Genomic DNA, 27,120 nt, shown 5'->3' with positions numbered 1-27,120 from the left:
AGACATTTTGATACAAGAAGGACAGAGTTTCAAATTAAAAAGTTATGAACAATTGAAAGACCAAGTTACAAACTGGTTACAATACCATCAGATCAATGAAATATTTAAAGCAGACAAGAAAGTTGGTTTTCAGACAGAAAAATCCAAATTGGAGACAGAACTATTAGAACCAAAAAATAAAAATCTTTCCAGAATGTACAATTTGATACTGGGGTGGCATACACAAGATGAGTTGGTGAAATCGGCAATGATTGAATGGGCAAAAGACCTAGGGCACAACATCATGATGGAGGATTGGGAGAGATTGTGGAATCAAAATATCAAATTTACAGCATGCAGTTTGCTAAGAGAAAATATTATGAAGATGATTTATAGGTGGTATTTGACTCCTGTCAAACTGGCTAAAATGTATTATGGTTTAAGTAATAAGTGCTGGAGATGTAAACAATCCGATGGAACATTTTTTCACATGTGGTGGGGGTGCCCGAAGGTGAAGGACTTTTGGGAAAAAGTCTATAATGAGTTGAAAAAAATTCTCAGATATACCTTTAAGAAAAAGCCGGAAGCCTTTTTATTAGGTATTCTAGGTAAAGACATTTTGAAATGTGATAGAAACTTAGTATTGTATGCCACAACAGCAGCAAGAGTGGTAATAGCAAAGAACTGGAAATTGGAAGAGCTACCTACTATTGAACAATAGCAGATGAAGATGTTGGAATATATGGAGCCGGCGGAAATGACCGGGAGAATCCGTAACCAGAGCGACGACGTGGTGGAGAAAGAATGGGGGAAATTTAAATTGTATTTAAAAAAGCATTGTAACATTTAAAAGTTTATTTTTATTAGTAAAAGAAGGATAGGCTGTCAATGTATAGGTTGAAGTGAATAATAAGAATTTTAGGAAATTATAAATTTTACAAATAGATTTTGAATATATGTTAGTGGTTAATTGCTAATAGTTAATAGTTAATAGTTATAAATTTAAATAGTTTTGAATTTTAAGATTGTTAGCATGCATAAATGTGGGAAAATTAAAATTGGAAGTTACGTTTAATATTCTCAAGGGAAGCAAATAAGGGGAAACAGGAGGAAGTCTGTTAAAGATGATAAGAAAATGGAGTTATTTTTAGTATGATGATGCATTTTTTTGTGTTTATTTTTTGATGTTTTTCTTGTTTTTTTTATTGTGTTAAGTTGTTTGTTGTTGTTAGTGTGTATTTGTAGATGTCTATTTTTCTTTTTCTTTTTTTGAAAATACAATAAATATTATTTGAAAAAAAAAAGAGATTAAGAAGAGTGCTGAAGGATTACATTCATAAGGATCAAGCAGGTTTTTTACCAGGAAGACAAATAAGTAATAATACGAGAATCATTGTGCATATCTTAGAAAAACTGGAAAAAACATAAATACGGACTCAGCATTAATGTTTATTGATGCAGAAAAAGCCTTTGACAACATATCTTGGACTTTTATGAAGAAAAATTTAGAAAAGATGGCAGTTGGACAACGATTTCTTAATGGCATTAATGCCATTTATACAGAACAAAAAGCAAAAATTATAATTAACAGTGTGATATCGGAGGAAATAAGAGTTGAGAAAGGAACAAGACAAGGGTGCCCTATCTCCCCTTTGTTGTTTATTACGGTCCTGGAAGTCCTTCTAAATATGATACGAGCGGAGAAACAGATTAAAGGAATAAGGGTGGGTGAGAAGGAATATAAATTGCGAGCCTATGCAGATGATTTGATGTTGAAGTCTACCCAGTTATGTGGAATGCGCTTGTGTGGTTTAATCTGTCTTCAGTCTACTGCCAATTTAATTTTTTTGAATGGTTTAAATAGTTTCTAAAGGTAAAGGTATAGGTAAAGGGACCCCTGACCATTAGGTCCAGTCGCGGCGGACTCTGGGGTTGCAGCGCTCATCTCGCTTTACTGGCTTCCGGGTCATGTGGGTCAAAGGTGCTTCTGGCGAACCAGAGCAGCACACGAAAATGCCATTTACCTTCTCGCCGGAGCGGTACCTATTTACCTACTTGCACTTTGACGTGCTTTCGAACTGCTAGGTTGGCAGGAGCAGGGACCGAGCAACAGGAGCTCACCCCGTCACCGCCGACCATCTGATCGGCAAGCCCTAGACTCTGTGGTTTAACCCACAGCGCGTTACCAGTACAGTACCTTTATTGATTTTCTTCATTTTTGTGAACTGCTTTAAGGTTTTTTACAATCAAGCTGTGCATAAATTTAACAAAACAAAACAAAAAATCATCTACCAACTCTTTTCCCCCTGCTATTGCCAGTGCTGGCCCACCAGTCAATGTTGGCCCGGTATTGGGCACAGAAAACCTATTGTTGGGGGATACATACGGTACTTAGGCAAGGAAGCTGCCAAACCTGAAGCACAAAACATTCCCACACAAGACCACATGCACCAGAAAATTTTCACATAGAGTGATGTTTGGATACTCTACAATAAAGGCAGCAATGCGGTAAATTTATTTCTACGGAAGACAATTCCCAGCAGGCCCAGATAAAGCTCAGTGGCAAGGAATGTAGATCTAAAGCAAACATATGTGCATCTGAGAGAATTAGAACGCCACCGGCTTAATCCCCTTAGGAAACACTGCAAAAGGGTTTACCTAAGAACTTTTGCCTTCTGTCAAACTGTTCAGCTAACCAGTTACCCAAAAGCATACTGGTAGAACAGGTCTCCGCCATATAGATGAAAAATAACACATACCGTAAAATTAGCTTTTAAAATCAATTCTACTTTAAACAATTCTATTTTAAACTCTCACACACAGGAGAGGAGGGACTTCTCAATATATTCTTTACGACCACATTTTTGTGAGGAAAGCATCTGTGGCCAGACCCTGAGCTTGATGAGGCCTGTTCCAAGTGGAATTTTTTTTTACCAGTACTGCAAGCCCAGTGACAACACCTTGATGGAGATCCTGCCCATGGAAAGTCCCCAGTACTCTGGTTTTATGTAGCAGCAAAGAGACCCCACCTGCACACAAACACACTTTTGCTCCGCAGCCTGCCCAACTGCCTCAGGCTCACGTCCCAGAAACCTATGCCTCCCACTTCTCATCCTTCCTAAGGCCCAGCATCCTACCAAATGAATAAACTGGGTTATGTTGAATGTGGCGAGGTGGACTATGGGGTGTGCACCTGGGTCTTACTGTGAGCTACAAAACCCCTCACAAAACTCCAACAAGGAGCTACACACACTCCATTTATTGTAGGAATACATTTACTCCCCCTGCAACAATCGTTTCTGGAGGCAACCCTGTTTCAACTCCGGTGGCATAATTTTCCCCAGAGTTCTTGTCTTTAAGAGACATTAAATAGCCTCAGAGAGAGTTCCTTTTCTAAGTCAGCAAATACTGTTAGCGTTCTCCAGCCGGCTGACACATTCAGTGGGTGGAGGTGGATCTCCCCTGCAAGTCACAAAAGCAGGACAACCTAATCCATAAGACACCTTCAGTATGCAACCATTTTTTTAAAAAAAAACACAGCCTGAAAACACAAATATGATACAATAATCTTTATTGTCATTGTCCCATACAGAACAACGAAATTGAAAAATCTACATCAGACATGCAAAAAACTGACAAGCCTACTATCCTGAAAATGCCTATCGAACTCATTCCCCATCCCGCCTATGCATAATTAACCTCCTAAACTTTAATACACTACCTGGTTACCCCCCCTAAAAACTCTGATGCTCTACAACTAAATACAGATACTCCCTTAGAGACTGCCTTACACTGCATTTAAAACCAAAATCGCTTTTGGATAGAAACTGTTTCTCAGGCTGCTGGTCCTGGTCTTTATAACCCTGTACCTACTTCCAGAAGGCAGAAGCTGAAAGAGATCGTTTCTGGGGTGCACACTATCCTGCACTATCTTTGCAGCTTTCTTATGGCACCTGGAGGCATAGATTTGTGTTTTTTTTTTAAAGAAAATTTATTATATTTCATATAAAAAGAACAAAATACAAAATACAAACACTACACATACTACAAACCAAAAAGGGAAAAGAAAAGAAAAAATACATATAAAAACACTTGACTAAACAACGAAAATTAAAACATCAAAAATACAACAGATTCTTTAGCATCCTCAAACTTATTTGATTCTTACTTAATGGACTTCCTCCCATCCTCTGTGCTGCATTCATTTCAAATTTACTTTAGTAACTTTGTAACAACTTTAAATCATCATAAACAATTAATCTATTCCTTATCTATCAACTTATCTCTACCATTATAAACTTATATCATACCTATACAAATCAGCAATTCTAGCAACTATATCCTACTTTTTCTAAAAACCATTTATACTATCACCATTAATTCAACTGATATCCAGTTCAAATCTCTATCTTTTCACGTTTTTTCATATAGTCTCTGAATTTCTTCCAATCTTCTTGCACCACTTCCTCCCTCTGGTCTCGGAGTTTCGCGGTCAGTTCAGCGAGTTCCATGTATTCAATCAACTTCATCTGCCATTCTTCCACTGTCGGTAAATCTTCACTTTTCCAGTTTTTCGCTATTAAAATCCTAGCAGCTGTTGTGGCATACATAAAAAATGTTTTATCTCTATTGGGAATCTCATGGTTGACTATGCCCAGCAGAAAGGCCTCTGGTTTTGTCGAGGAGGGCTTGATTGATGCTTGTGAGAGAAACAGTCCGGAGCCAGGCAGCTTCTAAAAACCAAACTATTTATTGTGCAAGCTATTTACAAAGAGCAAAGCAAGAAATGTCCGTTCATTTCAAGTTAGATCCGCGCAATGGGCTCCTCCTATTCCCTTTCCAGCAAAGCATCCTGGGAAATCTCCAGCCCCTTCGTCTCCCGCCCCTTCCCCTGTCAGCCAGCGAAAGACTTTGACCTGTGTCCCAGTTCTCAGCTCTATGCTGCTGCTGTGAATCTGTTGAGCTCTCAGCTTTCCCTCCCCCTGCTTCCCCCTCGCTGGAATTTGGGGAATCCAAACAACTATCACTGCTGTTGAGAAGGGGAGGAACATCTCTATACTTCCCAAAACTTTCCTGCCGTACCGGGGGGGGGAACCTCCCTGACATCCACCCCCCTCAAAGCCCCCCTCCTCCCCCGAGCTCTTATCTTCACCTTCTGCGCCTCCTCCCGTCTCCCCCAACTCCCTCTCCTCCCGACTGGAGGGGGGTGCTGGAAAACCCCAGAAGTCCTCCTCCTCTTCCTCGTCAGTGGGGGCGAAGATGTCTCCTCCTCTTCCTCGTCAGTGGGGGCGAAGATATCTCCTCCAAAGCACTCCGCCTCAGTTTGGGCTTGTGCGGAAACAATGCATGAAACTCGTGTATCAGATACTCCTCCGCGATGGTATCAGCTGGGACCCACGCATTCTCCAACTCCGGCTGCCCCTCCCAAGCCACCAAATATTCCAGATTACCTCCCTTCCACCTGGAGTCCAGGATCTCGGTGACCTCGTTGCATGCTTCCTCCTCTCCCAACCTCGGGATGGGCACCTCCCCCTGGGCCCCCCCGTGGAAGCGACTCCCCTCCTTGTACTTGGATAGGAGTGCCCTATGAAACACCGGATGAATTCGCATGACCTCCGGCAACCACAGCCGGAAAGTGACGGGATTGATTTGCTGGATAACCTCAAACGGACCCAGCATACGGTGCGCCAACTTCCTGCACCCCTCCCTTATGGGCAGACCTCTCGAAGATAGCCATACTCGATCACCTACCTGGATGCTTTCCCCTTCCCGTCTATGTCTGTCCGCATCCCTCTTGTAGTCCTCCTTGGCCTTCTCCAATGTTTCCACCAGCTGCTGGTGCACTCTCACCATTTCTCCCGTCAGCTCCTGTGCCGCTGGCACCTCCAAGACCTCCTCGTCCCTCCCCGGAAAAGCCCTTGGATGCCTCCCATAATTGGCCATGAAAGGACTCATCCCCGTGGTGACGTGCTCTGTGTTGTTATATGCAAACTCGGCCAGTGGCAACTTGTCCACCCAGTCCGTCTGCCTCTGATTCACATAGCAACGCAGATATTGCTGCAACACCCCATTTGCCCTTTCTGCCTGGCCATTGGTCTGAGGGTGTCTGGCCGTGGATAGCGCCACCTCTACTTGCAGCAAGTCCATGAGCTTGCGCCAAAACCGGGAAGTGAATTGCCGTCCACGGTCCGAAATCACCCGCGAGGGCAGACCTTGCAAGCGAAATACATGCTTGAGAAACAACTTGGCCGTTTCCTCCGCCGAGACAGCCCTTGGGCATGCCACGAAATGGCACATCTTAGTGAACAAGTCCACCACCACCAATACTGCCGCCTGCCCCTGGGAACGAGGCAAATCAGTGATAAAATCCACCGAAATTACCTCCCAAGGCCCATGGGCGTGGGTAATGGTTCCAGGAGCCCCGCTGGTGCCGCCCTCTCCCCCTTGGCCCTTTGACACATATCACACCCCTGCACATACTCCTTCACGTCCTCCCCCACTCCCGGCCACCAAAAGTCCCTCGTGACCAGGTCCATGGTCTTGCGCTGACCAAAATGTCCTGCCGTGGGCGTGTCATGGACCTGCTTAAGTACCTTGGCCCTCAACTCCCCCTCAGGTACATATAACACACCCCTGCGATAGAGTAACCCCTCCTTCTCAACAAAATCCCCTTTCGAGTTACCCCCCTTGATGACTTGAAGCTGCTTGTTGGCAAAGTTGTCATTTTTGATCAGTCTGGCGATCTCCCCCCGGAGATCCAAAATCCCCCCGCAGGCCCACTGCTGCTGGTTGAAAATGTGCCTTGGCTCCGGAGGACCCTCATCCTCCAGATACTCGGGCTTCCGCGACAGGGCGTCCGCTCTGACGTTCTGCTCCCCTGGAACATACTGGATCTTGAAGTAGAAGTCAGCAAAAAACTCCGCCCAACGAATTTGCCGTTGATTCAACACCCTCGCCGTGCGCCAGTATTCCAAGTTCTTGTGGTCGGTGCAGACCTGTATCTGATGCTTGGCCCCCACCAAAAAGTGCCTCCATTGTTTGAAAGCGGCATAAATGGCCAACAGCTCCTTGTCCCACACCGTGTAGTTTCGCTCTGACTTGTTCAGCTTTCTAGAGAAAAAGGCACACGGCCTCCAATCACCTGCATTGTCCTGCTGCAAAAGCACTGCACCAATTGGCCGATCAGAAGCATCTGTCTCCACCCTGAGTGGAGCTCGTGCGTTCACATGCATCAGCTGCTCTTCCGATGCAAACACCTGCTTCAAACGCTCGAAAGCCCTTTGGGCCTCCTCTGACCACATGAACTTCTTCTTGCCACTTAAACTGTCAGTTATGGGCCCCGCTACCTTGGCAAAGTTGGGGATGAACTTGCGGTAGAAGTTGCTGAAACCAAGGAACCTCTGCACATCTTTCTTGTTCCTGGGGCTTTTCCACTCCAACACCGCCTTCACCTTCTCCCCGTCCATGGCCGTCTGTCGGTCAAGCGATAGCCCAGAAAGTCCACTTCCTTGGCGTGAAACTGACACTTCTCCAGCTTAGCATACAATTGATGCTCCTGCAGTCTCCTCAGCACCTCCTTAACGTGCCGCACATGCTCCTCCTCATTGCTTGAGTAGATGAGCACATCGTCCAAATAGCAGACACAACTCTTGTACAAGAGGGGACCCAGCACGTGGTGCATGAAGGCCTGGAAGCAGGGGCTTCCCGCTTGTAATCCAAAGGGACGGGATCACTAATCATGTAATCACTAAATATTCATAACTGCCCAGGGGGGTAAACATGGTCGTCTTCCATTCGTCCCCCTCTCTCACTCGGATCAAGTTGTAGGCCCCCCGTAAGTCCAACTTGGTGAAAATCTTGCCCTCGCGCACCCTCGTCAGCAGATCGTCAATCCGCGGCATGGGAAACGTCACGGGCTGAGTCATGGAGTTGACCTGCCTGAAGTCCACAACCAAGCGCCGCTGGGAGGAGTCCTTCTTGTCCACGAAGAACAGGGGACTACCTCCCACTGCTCGCGATTCTCGTATGAAACCACGTTCCAGATTCTTGTCGATGAACTCCTTGAGGTCTTCCATCTCCTTGTCCGACATGGCGTACAGCTTCCCCGTCGGCAACCTCGCCCCTGGCACCAAGTTGATTTGACAGTCGTAGGACCTGTGGGGAGGCAAACGGTCAGCCTCCCTTTCACTGAACACCTCGGCAAATTCCGTGTAAATCTCTGGCAACTGGCCTCCCCTTTCGACTTGGACTGCCGCCGCCAACACCTTCCAGCTCTCGCTGCTCCTCCCACCCAGACAGTGTTCCACGCAGTGAGCAGAACCGAACGTCAAGGACCTCTGATGCCAGGCCACCACGGGGTCATGTCGGTTTAGCCAGCTCATTCCCAACACGATGGGCGGCCCTGCCAAGGTTGTGACGTTAAACGCTATGACCTCCGCATGCCCCCCAATTTTCATGCGCATCGGCGGGGTTTGATGGGTGATTTCACCCCCAGCAGCTTTCTCCCATCAATCGTCGACACCTGAAGGGGAAAGTCCAACGGGAGCAAATGCAGCTGGTGCTCCAGTGCGAAATCCCTACTAAAAAAATCCGCACTGGCCCCAGAGTCTAACAAGGCCTGGACCTCCAAGGGATGGCCATTAGGGAGCTCGAGAGTCACTCTGACCACGATGCTAGGCTTGGGCGCCTCTGGTCGGGGCACTTTCACTGCTGCTCCGCCTGGCTGCTGGCCCCTCCTCTCTCCAGCCAGGCTGCCTCGTTTCCCTGCGGCTCCGCCTTGACCTGTTCAGGCTGAACCGTGCCCGCCATGCCCTGCCACCCCCTCCTCTGGGGACACGCCCGGGCAAAATGCCCTGCCTGGGAACAGACATAGCACTTGAGTCCAGTCTTAGGAGTCTTGCCTTCCACCTTTCGCACGCCCCCTGGCGCCTGCAGCAGCTTGGCCGGTGCTCCTCCAATCTCCATGGGCTCTGGCTGAAACTGTATCCTTTGTACATTCCCACCACCGCCTGGGAAGCGGTTGCTGAAATAACGCTCCACCCTTTGCGCCCCCTTCAGCCGAGCGTGCTCTTCCAACCTGACCCCAATGGCAAGGCAGACCCGCGCCAGTTCATTCATGTCCTTCGGGCGCGGGCAACAGGCCAGTTCGTCCTTCACCTCCTCATTGAGGCCCCCCACGAACATTGCTTGAGTCTGTTCTCCCAGCAAATCCCATCCCACGCTATGGATCAGCATCGAGAATCGGGCCCAATAATCGCGCACCGTCATGGCTCCCTGCTTAAGCGTCAGCAGCTCCTGCTGAGCCACGTCCTTCTGGACTGAAGAAACATACATTGCATCCATAGCTTCAAAGAATTGATCTAAATGTTCCAAACATTTGTTCTTTGAGGCTATTAAAGGCCGAACCCACGCCTTGGCCCCGGCCTCCAGATGAGTAATCACAAACGCAATCCTCTCCCTGTCGTGGGTGAAATCCCCCTCCTGCAGTTTCAAGGCATACTGCATCTCAGTCTTAAAATCCAAATATTCACTAGGGTTCCCTCCAAACCTGCTCACCAGTCCGCCCAGCTTACGTCCCACGGCTCCTGGCTGCCCATACTGCTCCAATTGCCGACGTTCCTCCAAACGTGCATTCAGCAGTTTTACATGCCCCTCCAGCTCACCGTTGCATGTCTGAAGCGCTTGCAATTGCTGCCGGGTCCCTTTCAGCTCCTCGTCTCTCTTCCCAATTATTTTCTCCAAATCCTCCACTCGTCTCTGGAGAGCGTTTAGCTGCTGAGCGGCTGCCAGCAATCGTGCCTCCTCCTCCGAACTCATGCCGTCTCTTCAAAGCCGTCCCGAAAGATAACTCTCAAAAGCAACAGGCAAAGTTTGCGCGGATGCTGTCGAGGAGGGCTTGATTGATGCTTGTGAGAGAAACAGTCCGGAGCCAGGCAGCTTCTAAAAACCAAACTATTTATTGTGCAAGCTATTTACAAAGAGCAAAGCAAGAAACGTCCATTCATTTCAAGTTAGATCCGCGCAATGGGCTCCTCCTATTCCCTTTCCAGCAAAGCATCCTGGGAAATCTCCAGCCCCTTCGTCTCCCGCCCCTTCCCCTGTCAGCCAGCGAAAGACTTTGACCTGTGTCCCAGTTCTTAGCTCTATGCTGCTGCTGTGAATCTGTTGAGCTCTCAGCTTTCCCTCCCCCTGCTTCCCCCTCGCTGGAATTTGGGGAATCCAAACAACTATCACTGCTGTTGAGAAGGGGAGGAACATCTCTATACTTCCCAAAACTTTCCTGCCGTACCGGGGGGGGGAACCTCCCTGACATCCACCCCCCCTCAAAGCCCCCCCTCCCCCGAGCTCTTATCTTCACCTTCTGCGCCTCCTCCCGTCTCCCCCAACTCCCTCTCCTCCCGACTGGAGGGGGGTGCTGGAAAACCCCAGAAGTCCTCCTCCTCTTCCTCGTCAGTGGGGGCAAAGATGTCTCCTCCTCTTCCTCGTCAGTGGGGGCGAAGATATCTCCTCCAAAGCACTCCGCCTCAGTTTGGGCTTGTGCAGAAACAATGTATGAAACTCGTGTATCAGATACTCCTCCGCGATGGTATCAGCTGGGACCCACACATTCTCCAACTCCGGCTGCCCCTCCCAAGCCACCAAATATTCCAGATTACCTCCCTTCCACCTGGAGTCCAGGATCTCGGTGACCTCGTTGCATGCTTCGGGACAGCATGTAGAATCATTGCCACAGCATCCTCCATGGATCTCTTTGCCTTGTATGCAAACTGGTAAGGGTCGAGTCCCACTGGCAAACAAGATATGATGCAGTTCTGCACCAGTTTTTCAAAACATTTCATTATGATGGGTGTCAACGCCACAGGGCGAAAATCATTCAGACTGTCTATATTTGATTTTTTTTTGGCAGGGGTATAATGGTAGCGGATTTCAGACAGGGTGGAACAGTGGCTTGGGCGAGAGACTGATTTAAAATCTTCATAAAGATTCCTGCCAGTTGGTCCAAACAGTCTCTCAGCACCCTGCCAGCTACCCCATCCAGGCCCATAGCCTTCCTCGTGTTTACCTCCTTTAATATTTGCCTCACTTCTCCCTCTTCCACCCTGACAGCATTTCCTGTAGGGAGTGACAGCAATAGCTCTGACATCCCTACTGAAGCCACTGCTGTTGTCACCTCAAATCGGGCAAAGAAGGTATTCAACTCCCCCACCAAAGAAGCAGTACTCTCTACCACTGATGAATTTCTAGATTTGTAACCATTCAGATATTGAACTCCCTGCCACATTTGTCTAGTATCATTATTTCTCAGGTGGTCCTCAATTTTTCCTCTATACACCGCTTTTGCCTTCCTGATACCCCTCTTCAAGTTCACTCTTTCTATATCATACAATACCCGATCTCCAGTTCTAAAAGCAGAGTTCCTGGCCTTCAACTATCTCCTAACCTCTCCCGTCATCCAGGGCTTTTCCCTGGTGACATTTGCTGTACAAAATCTATACTAATAAAGTGCAAGTGTCTCTGCGTCCAGTCCCTGTGTCTGTGGGATTGCGCTACTGCGCATGTGCCCCACGGACAGCCGTTGGGACTTGGAATGCAGAGACTTCGGGTGGCCAGGCGAAACTGTTGAAGCGGCGGGTGTGCGCTCGCGTGGACGTACTTCTCAGTGGCCGTTACAAATGGCGGCGGGCAAGCAGTCTGTTTTTAAAAATGTTTCACCACATATGTTCTAGCGCCCGTTAATTTAACGGGTTTAAAGCACTAGTCTAATATAATCCAGGACAATTGATGTATAAGTTTCTAGATCTTGATGGTCGAACATATTCCAATCGGTCTCCTGGAAACAGTCCTGCAGCTGCTGAGAGGCTCCCTCAGGCCACACCGTAACCGTCCGTGTTTGTAGCTGGCGTTGTTTCCTAAGGAGTGTGTATGCTGGTGTCAAAAGCAGGGACACATGATCTGAACCACCAAGGTGCGCCAAGGGCTTAACCTCATATGCCCGTCTAATGTTCGTATACACCTTGTCAAGAGTATTTCCTCCTCTTGTTACACACTCAAGGTTCTGGGAGGAGGAAAAAGATGATGGCAATTTCTTTTGTGAAAAGACCAGAGATATTTTTATTAAGTATGGTAGATAATGAGATACCAAATAAGCTGAAAGAAGTCTTTTTGTACGCAATTGCAGCGGCTCGAACAGTAGTGGCAAAAGGATGGAAAGAGCAAGAAGCACCGAATGTTATTGAGTGACAAATTAAATTACAAGAATATGCTGAGCTGGCTCTTACTAACAAATAATTTAAGAGGAAACACAAAGCAGAAATTTGCTGGTAAATGGGAGGTCTATAAAAAATATGTGTTAAAATATAATAAAAGTATTGTTACCATGCCGGCATTCGAGGGATGAAGGGTAAGAATGTATGGCAGAATGTAGATAAGAGAGTGTGCAGGGTTGTAAGCATTCACACTTACCTCAGTTCAAGCAAAGGGATTTGTCAGGAAGATGGTAAATACTTTATGTGAAGACGAAACAGACCATTTTTTTCTTTAAAAAATTCTTTTATCTTTTCTTTTATTTTCTTCTTAGTCGTTCTTATTGTATTTGTTGTTGTTGTTCAGTCGTTCAGTCATGTCCGACTCTTCGTGACCCCATGGACCACAGCACGCCAGGCATGCCTATCCTTCACTGCCTCTCGCAGTTTGGCCAAACTCATGTTAGTATATTGTATATGTATAACTTGTTCAGAATTGGGAAAGTATGACGCACATAATCAAAATAAGTATTGTACATAACTTTATTTAAGTCTTGTATTTGCGTTTGGCAACAAAAGGATATTTCTGGATTTATTTTTTTTCTTCTCTTGTATTTGCAATTTGAGAATTTGTGTTTTAGTTTGTAAAGAAAAAAGGTAAAGAGACCCCTGACCACCAGGTCCAGTCGTGTCCGACTCTGGGGTCGCGGCGCTCATCTCGCTCTATAGGCCGAGGGAGCCGGCGTTTCTCCGCAGACAGGTTCCGGGTCATGTGGCCAGCATGACAAAGCTGCTTCTGGCGAACCAGAGCAGCGCACGGAAACGCCGTTTACCTTCCCGCTGGAGCGGTCCCTATTTATCTACTTGCACTTTGACGTGCTTTCGAACTGCGTAAAATCTATATATATAAAACCCAAGTGTCTCTGCGTCCATTCCGTGTGTCCCTGGGTTTGCGCTACTGCGCATGTGCCCCACGGACACAGGGATTGGATCGGAGAGACATCGGGCCGGGAGCAGCGGCGGAGCGGCCTTTTCTTCCTGCCCAGCCCCTCCAGCCTGGTGGCGGCTGAGGGAAGCGGGCCACGTTCCCCTCTAAGTCTGCCCGCCCAGGCCTCCCTCTTACCGCGTCTCCCCGGCTGCTCCTCGCTCACCCGCAAACGGGACCCCCCTCTGCCTCCTCGCCCCCCCAGCCCAGCCAGCCAGCCCCACAATGCACCGGGTGTCTAGCTGGCCCGGCCCGGTTTTTAAAAATGTTTCACCACATGTTCTAGCGCCCGTTAATTTAACGGGTTTAAACCACTAGTCTATAATAAAAATATCAATAAAAAAAGGAAAAAAATGTGCTGATGGAATTTTGGGAGTACTACCCTCACATCTGTGTGATTGAAGTCCCCCACAATAATCTGCACTGCCTCCGGGTGTCTGCTCATTTTAGCATTGATGTTTTCATGCATACTATTCATGGCCCTGCATGCATTTGCAGTTGGTGCTACGTACACCGCTGTTAACACCACTGTTGGGAATTCCCGGGGAATATAGAAAGGTCTACATTTAATCGTCAGAAATTCCACATCCGGAGAACAGTAGCTATCCAACTTAACAGAGTTCATACACCAGTTTTGATTTACAAACACACACACACACACGCCTTGTTTCTTGCCAGAATCCTGTGTCCTGTCCCACTGGTATGTTGTAAAACCTTGTAATTCAACAGCTGTGAAAGCACATAATATTAGTTTTGTGAAGTGTCAACGAAGAAATAAGCCTGTGGGAATGTTGTAGATACTAGGAGAGAATATATTGATTAAATATTATTCTTCCTAACTCACACTAGTGAGTCGTACAGCAGAGTTCATTCCCCAATATATAACAGGAAGTTAGTTGGCAGCTTCATTTGAATCTCTTTACTTAAGCAATCCAATCTGGCACGCCCAGATTGGAGTATATTCCTGGTAAGACCCCTTTGATTCCCCCTTAAAAGAAATAAAGACACAAGAGTCTTCCTTATAAGTAATTAAATGTTTACCCACATTCAGTTCACAGTTGGATCCCTGAAGGCAGGCTTTTCAGTGTGGCTTACATCCTTGTAAGGATGGCCCCATGTGCCGCTGGCAGAGAGCCAACAGTGCAGTCCAAGAGAAGAAATGGCATCAAAAGAGAGTCAAAAAGAGAAAGATGACTGCATGACTGGACCTTTTGTAGGGTCTGCAAGGGTCACGCCCACCTACCTGGTCACATGCAGGGGGAGGATGCTCCAGACCAGGTGGAACAGGAAGTTCAGCTGGCTGGATAAACACCCCCTGTCTGTGTCCACTCTAGGCAAACAGGAAGTGATGTACTTATGTTACATCCCACAAAGCCGACACAACCTTAAGAGATATTTGGCATTTGCTGATGGATTTATGGGCAGACCTGGCTTTATTTGATACAAATATTTGTTGGGGAAATAGTGTGATTTCCCCCTCTGGGTCTTATCAAGATCAGTGTATGCAGTTTCTTAGGGCAGAATCATCAGAAGGTGTTGCTTGTGTTGACACAGTGGCCATAAAACTCTGCTTTATCTTTCATTTACTGGGGTCCTTTCTCTGTGCTTGCACAAGACTATACTGCAACCCACCCCAATTCAGTTCTTTCACATAACCACCTTCATGGGCTGAAACTTGGCCTCCCATCCTGTAAAGCCAGCCAGGATTTTGTCATCACTGCTTCTTGCAACTAGAGCTAATTTGTTTAATTGTTTCAAAGCAACTCACTTAACTGCCAACTATGACTCCCTAAGCTTCCCTCCTCCTGGCTCTTCCCTTGAAGCCCCACATTTAATTCCTTTCACTGCAGTGCTGGCTGGGACTGTTGTAAGGGCACAATGTTAGCTGCCCTTGGTGCCTGGCATGAACTGTGCCAGGTCCACAAAGCCTCTGCTTTTTCCCTTCCATGTATCCGTTCCAAATAGGTTCCATACATTTCTCTGCTGCTCACAGGCACGAGCAGGACCCTAGATATTTTATTACTGTATTTCAACAACGGGTACTTCAAGATTGGATTACTGCAATGCAACAAGATGTGGGACTTTACAGATGCTGTATCCAGAAGCAGCCATTAGTGCCGAATGTTGCAGCACGGTTGCTGACAGGCGTAAGCCCCTATCAGAGCTCAGACCCTCTGCTCAGAGATTTTCATTGGTTACCAATTTGCCATCAGGCCATGTTCAAGGTGTTACTATTAGTATATAAAGCCCTTAACTGGTGCAACTGGACTTCTCCGCGACCCTTCCCCTCTGAAGGGAGGTGGGACCAATTTGGATGATCCGTACCCACCACTTAAGTGAGTGAGGCTACAGGGAACCAGGCAGAGGGCCTTCTAGGTAGTGGCACCCGCCCTGTGGAACACCCTCCCATCAGATGTCAAGGAAATAAACAACTATCTGACTTTTGGAAGACATTTGAAGGCAGCCCTGTTTAGGAAAGTTTTTAATGTTTGATGTTTTATTGTATTTTTAATATTCTATTGTAAGCCGCCCAGAGTGGCTGGGGAAACCCAGCCATTTTACTATTAAACACGGTTTTATTTTCACATATGCTTCCTTTATTTAACAGCAGGGTTTCATCTGTAATTATTGTGCACTTGGGCCCATTTGCTTTAATGATAAAAAATCCTGCTGGAAGATTAGGCAGGGAGGGAAGAGAGAAAATTAAAGCAGGCTCTATTTGGGGATGCAGAACATCCTGCTGGAGCTCCTAGCCATCAGAGCAGCAGCAGCAGCAGCAGCAGCTCGAGGCAAACATTGCTGAACTAATTGGGTCTTTATTTGGCCAGTGAACTGGGGCAGCCCCTGGTTACAATTACTGGCCTACTGGAAGAGTGGCTGAAGCTGTGGTGAATGGAAGGCCTCTGAAACACACACACACACTAACTGATCTCCAGAAACTGGAGGAGAGGGAGAGATGGCAATACACCACATAGGGAGAACATTATTCTGTGCCAAGCCTTTTGCTCTGCACCATCCTTTCCAAAGCTTTGAAGACTGCAGATAAGCAAACCAGTTAACAATAAACAGAGACTAACTGAGGGGTCAGCAACCAAAGACCCATGGGCCACAAGCAGCCCACGGGGGTTATTTTACCAACGCACGAACCACCCCTGAACCAAGCCACCCACTCCATTGAGCCCCCACAGCGTGGCGCAGGGACTCGCTTCCGCAGCACCAGAAATCACATCTGTGCAGATGCCGAAAATTGCAGGCGCGTGCGTTCGCGTACGCCCGCAATCCAACCCACGGAGAGGGCTCCGCGGCAGTGAACCGGCCCAGGCAAGGTAAGCCTTGCTGACCCCTGGACTAGCCCATCTCACTGGCTTATCAGCACCCCCCTCTTAGGAGCCCTTGATCAATTAATACCATTTGTATCGCTTGATGTGCAATTGCAAAGGACGTTTTCAACACAGCAAATATCATTCCTGCTGCCTAATTTTAAACTGCTTAGAAGCTTTTGCTGAAATCCAGTATGGGTCAAGTAGTTCAAATAAGACCTTTTTTTTCATGAGGACAGGCATAAGAAAAACGCTTCGAAACTAGAAACCCCATGCCATCCGGCTCATCTTGTGGCAAAAAGGATGTGGAGAAGAGCAACAAGTTAAAGGTGGATCATTGACTCAAGATAGAACTGCACTCTCCTCCCAGAGCTGGGGGCCTCAGAGGAAGCAAAATACACTGGGACAAAATAAACAGCAGCTTAACTGCAGATAACAATAGGGTTTTAGATAAATGCACTATCAGCGCACTGCCTTAAAATGTTCCCACTTCCTATTACAGGTGGGTAGCCGTGTTGGTCTGCCATAGTCAAAACAAAATCGAAAATTCTTTCTAGTAGCACCTTAGAGACCAACTGAGTTTGTTCCTGGTATGAGCTTTCGTGTGCATGCACACTTCTTCAGATACCTCATACCAGGAACAAACTCAGTTGGTCTCTAAGGTGCTACTAGAAAGAATTTTCAATTTTGTTCCCACTTCCTATTTTATTTAGCAAGGGACCCCTCCCAACCCCAAGGTGGCAAGGAGAGCATGCTGATTTTGGCTGGCATCAAAATACAGCCTTGATGGCAGAAAGTGAGGAGGAATTAAAGAACCTTTTAATGAGGGTGAAAGAAGAGAGCGCAAAATATGGTCTGAAGCTCAACATCAAAAATACTAAGATCATGGCCACTAGTCCCATCACCTCCTGGCAAATAGAAGAGGAAGAAATGGAGGCAGTGAGAGATTTTACTTTCTTGGGTTCCATGATCACTGCAGATGGTGACAGCACTGACGAAATTAAAAGACGCCTGCTTATTGGGAGGAAAGCAATGACAAACCTAGACAGCATCTTAAAAAGCAGAGACATCACCTTGCCGACAAAGGTCTGTATAGTTAAAGCTATGGTTTTCCCAGTAGTGATGTATGGAAGTGAGATCTGGACCATAAAGAAGGCTGATCACCGAAGAATTGATGCTTTTGAATTATGGTGCTGGAGGAGAATCTTGAGAGTCCCATGGACTTCAAGAAGATCAAACCAATCCATTCTGAAGGAAATCAGCCCTGAGAGCTCACTGGAAGGACAAATCCTGAAGCTGAGGCTACAATACTTTGGCCACCTCATGAGAAGAGAAGACTCCCTGGAAAAGACCCTGATGTTGGGAAAGATGGAGGGCACAAGGAGAAGGGGACAACATTATAGTTATAATTATTTTATGTCTAATGTTTTTCAATTTTTATGTGCTGTAAGCTGCCCAGAGTGGCTGGGGAAACCCAGCCAGGTGGGCGGGGTATAAATAATTATTGAACACAATGAAGAAACATTTGAGTGAATAAGAAACAAGGACTGAATGTTTCTTAATACTGGAGGTAAAGTTGTGATGTGGGACTGAAGGAACACTATGGTTGATGTTTATCTATAACAATTAACGGAGAACCTCTTTTGGGCTTTTTGTTGTGAAAGAAAAACGAATGAACTTGAAATGCCCGAACTGAAGACTGAAAGCACATTGCCTAGCAAAGGGAAGAACAACTGGGTATTACTCTGGGTTGAACAATTGATTATCTTGAAGAACACTTTTATACAGTATAGCCAACAGAGGGATAGTAGAAAGTCCTTTTTCTGATTTGTTTTTTTTCTTTTCTTTTTAATTTTTTTTATTATCTCCTTTAATATCCTTATATCTTGCCTTTCTTTACTTTCCTTTTCCTTTTTCCTTTTCTTGTTTTCTCTTTCTGCTGAGTTTCCATTTCCGTCCTGTCTCTTTGCATTTTGCCTTCTCCCCTACTTAGATCTAAGAAGGGGTTAACATGCAGATTGATGTTTAGATACTGAAGGACTCTGTGTGAGAGGCTGGGAAGTGAGTATCTCCCAGGTGGGAGGATGAGAGAAGAAAGGGAAGCTCCCAGGTCAGAGTTGGGAGGGATTACCTTTCTCTGTGTGGGACAAGTTAAGATTTACACGTGAAAGAGGATTGTGTATTCTCTCTCTATCTCTTTCTCACTTAATTAGTTTGTTCTTTTATTACAATGTACAGTGGTACCTTCAGGTTACAGACGCTTCAGGTTACAGACTCTGCTAACCCAGAAATGGAACCTTGGGTTAAGAACTTTGCTTCAGGATAAGAACAGAAATCGGGCAGCGGCGGCATGGCGGCAGCGGGAGGCCCCATTAGCTAAAGTGGTGCTTCAGGTTAAAAACAATTTCAGGTTAAGAATGGACCTCCGGAATGAATTAAGTACGTAACCAGAGGTACCACTGTATTATGAAAAGTCTTAATAATTTTTTTTAAAGGACTGGCAGGGTAGAGGACAAGGAGGTCAACAGCAGGTAGAGCCACAACCAATGAGGGGCAGAGCCAACACCTATTTTTGTCCCCATCTCTCTCTCTGCTAAGTTCTCCAAAGGCAACCCTAAGATGGAAGGAGCTAACATCCAGCACCACCCACTGTGCAGGTTGTACGTAAGGTGGGAGGCAGGCGGTGGCTTACTGAGGGTAGCCAAGGTCTGTGGGGCAGTGTCCCATTTGTCCTAACGGACCTATGTCTCCAATATCCCCCTCTTGCAAACAGGGAACTGCAGGGGTCCATTCTTGCTAAGGCAGGCACTTGAAGTGAAGATGCCAACTACTCTTCAATTCTTTAACTGGGAAAGCTAAAGAATTTAAATTTTTTCTATGCCATCTTGAACAGCTTCAAAGGCAGTTGACAATTGTTATAACTGCAGAATTGTGGCAATACACATGCCAACGTTTCCCTGCAAAATTTGGGTTACCAGGCTCTAATGAGATTTCTCGCGGCAGCCTCCTTTGTCGGAGCAGATTCCATCAAACAAAAGACACTGAAGAGCTCTAAGTCACCAAGGACAGACCAAGAGCAGCCTCCACGAGGCCTCCTAGCTGCCGCTGCACAACAGCTCTTTATTTGGTGGTGTTTCTGTGCATATTTGACCAATACTAGGCAACAATGCATGGATTATTCAGAAGGTGTGATGCGTCAGGGAGACAGAGACACTAACAAGGGTTTTGCTTTGTCCGGGCAGGATGGGCTCGTTCTCCAGAGCAACACATCTGGCACTCTGTTCCAACAATCCGTCATGGAGCTGGGCAGGGAAGGAGGGTGCTTTAGGGTAGCCAAGTGCCTGAGGCAAGGAATATCCCCTTCAACTTTCCGTGTGCAAAACCTGACCTGCTTGGTGGGAAGGGCTACACCTTTGTGGCAGAGCACATCCTAGTCAGGCAATGGGCCTCCAGGTTCCATCTCCAATGGCATCTCCAGAGAGGCTTCTGGAGCCCCAGGTTTCTTGAGCTCAGTCTGCCCTGAAGGTTTCGCTTGCATGCTCACTCTCTTCCTTCCTTGCTCTGTGAATGAGCCCCAATTCTCCTTCCCCGCTTTTCTCTCTCTCTCTCTCTCTCTCTCTCTGTGTGTGTGTGTGTGTTTTCGGATGTTTCTTCAGAATAAAAGGAAACACCCAATGTTTGTTGTGTGTGCCTTTCTTTGGGGCAGAAGCAGCCCACGGGTTCCTTACTAAACCACTACCCAGCCTATGCTGCCAGCCTCATGTTAACTCCACGATTCTTCAGCTCTCCCCTCCCCTGACGCAAACAGGAAGGAAATATGCTCTTGAGATGCTTGTTGGCTTGCAAGTTGCTTCAGAGTAAAAAAAAAATTTAAAAACCCCGGGCTTCCGGTGGAGCGCCATTCTGTTCAGTCGGGAGCCCTCTCAGCCTGGGGGCTCCGGTGTTTTCAGGCTAGGAGTTGCCGCTACTGCGCGGCGGGCTCCAAAAAAACCTCAGGAGGAGCGTCCTGAGGACCTGGGATCCAGCTGGTACTAGAAGCGCCACCCTTGCTCTTGAGTAGACTTAGTAAAGTCTGTTCAAGCGAGCGGGGCTCTGGCGCAGTACTGAGGATATACCCACTCTCCCAAATACACAAAGCAGCGGCAACTGGCGGTAATTGAGCGCTTCGCATTTCCCTAATTGGATTAAAAAGAAGGACTCTGTAAGTACTGAACACAATTGACTTGTAAATTCTATTGAAATTCGGTTTACGGAGAGAGATTAAAAGAGGAGGTCCGTCTCTCTCTGACAGCGGCAACATCAAAGTAACAACTAAAAAGCTGCAGCTGTGAAAGACTGGCTTTTAAGGAGACCGCGAATTCCGCAAACCGTAGAATACCCTGTTTGGGGATAAGACTGAGCATTTGATTTATTTTTGCTTGTGGATTATAATGTAAAAGGAGAAATACCGTTAACCCCTTGGGTTGAGGAGTCTGGATCAGGAGCTGAATGGCAGCCATTAGGCTGAATTGTAATGCGTATGTGGAAAGTTACTGAGAACTCTCCATCTCCATTTCCTGTTTACCAACCCCACGGAGTCCTTGAAGCTGAGATAATGGATGACTTAACGACGTCTTTTCAACAGAGACTGCTATTAGAGTTTGAATTGCTTCAACAGAGGATTACTGATAAATTTGCCAGGATTGGAACTGTTCTTGCTAATCGTTTTATGAATATATTGGATGAAAAGGCTGCTGAAGTGGAGGAATTTGAGGAAAAAGAGGTGGCTGATAAGGTTTCACAATCAGGAAAACATGATGGGCTTTTCAAGCGTGAGAGGCTTGGTGCCCAGGGACTGGACAGAACAAAGAACTCTTGGTGTAAGAGACCAGGGGTTCAAGGACAGCAACTAAGGAAAATGCAAGATGTAACAGAAGAGATATGTTATGGTTATGTTGGAGTAGCTACCCGTCAAGAAAAAGGATACAACCTGGAAAAGAAAAAGATACAACTAGGACTGGCAAGCTTAAAATTGAATACGATGGAAACAACAAGAGAAGATGAAGGAGTTGGAAAGATTGGACCCTGGGGGGGAGATCTGGGGGGTTTGGGAAGGGAAGGGGGAAGGGGGAGGATGGTTAGGAAAGGCATGGGGTAAAGGAAGATTATGCAAAGGGGATATAAAAATGGATGACCACGGAACTCCGAAACCAGAAGGGAAAAACGGCGTATGAGAATGGCAAGAAATAATTAATTGATAGGTGGTGATTAATTAATATCTGAAATTGGAATCAGAAGAAACTTAGGCTACAGTGTTTAGAAGTTAAGAGGATATAAGAAGTTGGAGTTGTTAGGCATAAGATTGTAGTTATATGATTATTAGGATTTGTGAGATTAAGAATAGTTGTGAGAAAGAAGATTTTATAAAGTTATAAAGTTACTAAAGAAGATTAGAAATGAACGCAGAAGAGAGGACATGAGGAAGTCCCAGAATAATGATTATAAAGAGGATAAGGATTGTTAAGTGTGTGAGAGTTTTTCTTTTTTGTATTTTTGTATTGTTTTGTAGTTTTCTTTTTTGTAGTTTTGTATTTTGTATGTTTTTATGGTTAAAATCCAATAAAGTCTTATTTTTTTAAAAAAATTAAAAACCCCACCCTGCTGCATGTTTAAGCCTCTTCTGTGTCTCCCCCCCACCTCCTTATGCTGCCCATTTTCTCCTAGATGACTACGCCAAGAATGGACATTGATGAATGCCCTCAGATGGGGTGGAAGGCACAAATGGCGTATATAGTGAAAGGGCTTAGACCCAAATGTTGGCATTGTGGTCAGGATAAAGGATTATATTCCCACATGTGGTGGGAATGCAGTCTGGTTAAGGAATATTGGCAAAAGATTACAAAGGTAATTTCTGGATTATTTCAAATAAATATAGAAGTGAATAGGGATTTGCTATTTTGGGGAATACTGGGAAATAACAAAGTAAAAAGTAATATGCAAGAGCTGTATAAGATTATGATTCTAGCCGGAATGGCAGTTATTGTACTGGGATGGAAAGAAAAGGCTAAATGGAAACTGGAAAAATTGAATGATTATGTTTTTGAATACGTACAATCTGAAATATTTGCACAGATAGCGGCAGAGGATAGTTGGGAAAATAAATGCCAAAGAATTACAAATAAATGGGCATTTTACAGGAATTGGATAGAAAGGGGTGAAGCCAACCCAAACATACAAGCTCGAATGAACAGACTGTGTACATGGATAAAGATCTGAGGAAGGAAGGTCTGTCCAGAGGGGAGGGGAGGAGGGGAGCGGGAAGGACTAGGGGGGGGGGAATGTACTTTGAATGGATCTAGTGATGTAAACCTCTTCAGGAACCACATGTAATAATAAGTTAAATAAATAAAAAAAAATTTAAAAGATGAGGTGGAAGGTGCATTAGGCATCCTTCCCAATGTTGAAGGAGCTTGCAAATAAGTTTTTGGGCTATCCCAGGAACAAGTGTGTTCAGCTCAGCTGGCAATGTTCTTCAAATACAAAGGGCATCTCTACTGCCAGAGAACACCAAAATGCATATTTCCCTTGCAAAAAATATACATTTCATTTAATAATTTTTGTTCTGTAAATAAAATTTCTGTTCTGTAAAATTTTATCCATGCTTTCCTGTTTGGCCTGGTTTATAAAAGAAATAAAAATAAAAAAATTGTTTATATTTTGTTCTGTTAAAATTTATCCATTCCATTCTTTCTATTTTGGCCTCGTTTAGAAAAGAAAACTAACAAACAATCAAATAACTGTTGTGCGATGTATACATTCAACTAATACTCAATAGTGAATTATATTTGAATATCTAAAAGTGCGACATTGAATTTGCTTTTTTCTTGTTTAGTAATGTAATTAATTTTTTAGGGAACCTTTGGCATCTATGCTTCTAATTACTTCCATAGCTTTAATTTTAGAGAAAATGTGATATTATTGGTACAGTAGTACTATAACATAACAGTTGTTGTTGTTGTTGTTTAGTTGTTTAGTCGTGTCCGACTCTTCGTGACCCCATGAACCAGAGCACGCCAGGCACTCCTGTCTTCCACTGCCTGCCGCAGTTTGGTCAGACTCATGTCGGTAGCTTCGAGAACACTGTCCAACCATCTCATCCTCCGTCGTCCCCTTCTCCTTGTGCCCTCAATATTTCCCAACATCAGGGTCTTTTCCAGGGAGTCTTCTCTTGCTAACAGTTATAGCAATATGTTAAGTAAAATTGTATCAGTTTTAGAGTTAGACCCATAAGTAATAGCAGTTGCCAGGACCATGTTCACCTCTACATAGCTCCAGCCTTATTTCAGATATCGTGATATATCGAAATATCACAATGTTTAACTGGTTATATATTGTGATGTTAGATAGATAGATACATAGATACTTTATTGTCATTGTACGTAGTACAACGAAATTGAATGCCATCCCACATTTACAGCCACATATACGCATTTATACATTTACAACCACACATACACCTACATACCACCCATCGCGACTTCCCAAAGATCATATCATTTGGTTACGGTATTTAAAATAGTTACAGCTCTTGGATAAAAACTGTTTTTTAGTCTATTCGTTCTTGATTTAATTGTTCTGTATCTTCTGCCCGAAGGCAACCGTGCAAACAGACTATCCAGGATGAGATGAATCCCGTAAAATGTTGTTTGCTTTTTTCAGACAACAGGAGCTATATAGTTCGTCCAAAGATGGGAGAGGATGACCGATAATCTTTTGGGCTGTGGTTATGACCTTCTGGAGCATTTTCCTGTCGGTGACTGTGCAACTGGCAAACCAAGCACAGATACAGTATGTAAGAATGCTCTCTATGCTGCCTCGATAGAAGGACACCAGCAGTCTCTCACTCAGATTGTTCTTTAAAAGTCTGAGGAAATAAAGTCTCTGCTGGGCCTTCTTTACCAGAGCAATGGTATTAGCACTCCAGGTCACACCCTGCTCGATAGTAACACCCACCCTCTCCACCTGGTTCCCACCAACATCCAAGGACTGAATGTCCGCCTTTTTTCCCCTGTAGTCCACTACCAGGTCCTTGGTCTTAGCAATATTAAGGACCAGATTATTTTCTCCGCAGGTATCACCCAGCACTAGTAACCGGAGAAGGAAGGGTATGTTTGCTCTACAAACATATATTGGTTTTATATATTTAAATGCCATGGCTTTACTCCCAAAATCCTAAGAATGATTGCAAGGCTGACAATAATCACGAGAGAAAGAGAGAACTACAGTTCATAGGGCTCTCTATGGAAATGGAAGCGACCGTTGTAATCTGTGATGTAAATATGCCCTCAATTCTCTATCCTGCACCATGGGAGTTAAAGAAATGAGGTGAAGGGAAATTGTGAGCCATCTCATTTTTGTGGTACCTCCTGGGGTGCCAGAGTAATGCTCAAAAGACCGTGAGCATGCATAAGAATGTCCCATTCTGGGTCATCTTCAAAGGTAGCCCCAGTTAGAGTACATTGCAGTAGTCCAAGCGGGAGATAACATCTGACAAGAGCTTCACAAGATCGTTTTTAATAGCAAAGCATGTAAGGGACGTGGGTGGCGCTGTGGTCTAAAACCACAGAGCCTAGGGCTTGCCGATCAGATGGTCAGTGGTTCGAATCCCAGCGACGGGGTGAGCTCCCATTGCTTGGTCCCTGCTTCTGCCAACCTAGCAGTTCGAAAGCACGTCAAAGTGCAAGTAGATAAATAGGTACCGCTCCTGCAGGAAGGTAAACGGCGTTTCTGTGCGCTGCTCTGGTTCGCCAGAAGCGGCTTAGTCCTGCTGGCCACATGACTTGGAAGCTGTCTGCGGACAAACGCTGGCTCCCTCGGCCTATACAGCGAAATGAGTGCCGCAACCCCAGAGTCGTCTGGGACTGGACTTAACAGTCAGAAGTTCCTTTACCTTTTTACCCCATGTATTTGAAGTTCTTGTTCAGGTGGAACAATGTGTAGCCTCCTTTTTCTTAATTCAGTAGTCCCTCACCTGCTCTTCAAGTTTCTTGAAGTGCCGCAAGATCAATGTTAAAACATCACAGCTCTCTTGCAATGATGGCAGTTCTGCGTTCGGGATGCTTATTATCTGTGTTATCCAACAAAGTCCATTTATTCCATGTTCCAAAGTTCAACTGTCTTTTACCACCGCTGGTTGGTGACCCCACTGGACGCGGTAATCCAGTCAGGGAAAAAGAGAGGCAGACTAGGTTTAGGGCACCTATGTTTAGGGCACCACTCACCATGACAAGCCCAAGGTCACTCAGCAGCTGCATGTGGAGGAGCGGAGACGCAAACCCGGTTCCAGAGATTACGAGACTACTGCTCTTAATCACTACCACCACACTGGTAAGTGTAAGGAGGAGGAGGGAGCTCTAAACAGGTTGCAACCTAAGCTGCATCAGTCCAAACTTTGAAGGATTGGGAGGTTAGCACAGAGGTCAAAGATACAGGGATAGTCAGGAGGTCTCTTGCTGTTTTAAGCCCATGCAAATCCTTTTCTGCCAGCTGAGTTGCACCCCAATTTCCAACAATAATCCCAGAATCAAATACCAACTGGGCTCTTAACTCTCCGCCCATTGTTCTGCCACATGATCAAAAATATATCTCACATCTTGCTTTGTATGTGAAGCACCATTTGCTTCCCAATTTCCCCTCAGGAAAGCACACAACTCTGCCCCAGATATCCACATTTTGGAAAACACCAATTTATAGCATGCAGTTCCGAACATCAGCGCGGGAGGAGTAAAAAAAAGCACATGGCGGCTTACCAATCTTCTGACTAAAAATCTTGTCAAAGGTTAATTCACCTCTCTCCTCCAAATACTTCTGCATCACACTGCGGATACTGAAAGAGAAATCACAGACACACATTACTCCTTGCTACCACACCCACAACAAGGAAATGAAGAAAGAGAGGTATAAAAAGGTACATTTAAAAGATAGATATGGTGAACAACAGGCCAAAGCAACTACAAAACCCTGAAGATGTTGTCCTGAAGGATTTGGGGTTTTGGTTTTCAATCAGAAATGGATAAATCAAACAGAAAATGTCTGCATGGGATTGACTTTCACATGCATGCATGTGAGTCGCTACCTTTTGGGGGCCTGTAGACATATTTGGGATTTTGAGAGAGGGCCGTGGGCACCACCCACTTTGCTTGATCCTCTCCCGACAGATTTGTTGGAGGTTTGGAGGGGATCCCTTTTAAATAATTGTGAGGATCCCTAATGTTGTAAGAATTTTAAGGTCTTTCATATATAATTGTTATTAATGTACCAAACAAATAAGGCCACATGTCTGAAAACAGCACAGGAAGACTAGCTGGCCAGATATGGGCCATTTCCCTCACAATGGACAGCCATTAGCCCTACAGGCCAGGGAGGAAACCTTTTGTTTTGCAGAAATATGTGTCTGGGAGGGGTCAAGGAGAGATGGCACAGGTGTGGAAAATTCCCAAGTTACCTCCTCTGACCCTCCCCAATTTGTGATGTAGCTCTGATGTATGGGGGGTGTAGTGGTCTTGGGTTACACCTCTTCTGTGATTGGATGCTGCTTCTGGGGGTGGGCTAGACT

The 27,120-nt window shown here is 45.6% G+C and overlaps 1 protein-coding gene across 3 annotated transcripts in view; it reads right to left on the bottom strand.

Annotated features, from left to right (window-relative positions):
* GRK3 (G protein-coupled receptor kinase 3) overlaps positions 1-27,120 on the bottom strand; it is a 119,719-nt gene that overhangs the window by 80,450 nt on the left and 12,149 nt on the right. For all 3 annotated transcript variants that reach the window (XM_033169457.1, XM_033169455.1, XM_033169456.1), the window contains exon 2: positions 26,315-26,391. In XM_033169457.1, coding sequence (XP_033025348.1) covers positions 26,315-26,391 — 77 coding nt within the window. The remainder of the gene's footprint in view (positions 1-26,314; positions 26,392-27,120) is intronic.

Source organism: Lacerta agilis, chromosome 14 (assembly GCF_009819535.1).
Source record: "Lacerta agilis isolate rLacAgi1 chromosome 14, rLacAgi1.pri, whole genome shotgun sequence".
Classification (NCBI taxonomy): Eukaryota; Metazoa; Chordata; class Lepidosauria; order Squamata; family Lacertidae; genus Lacerta; species Lacerta agilis.
Note: the sequence above shows the minus strand (reverse complement) of the source record. Positions and strands in the feature narration are given on the sequence as shown.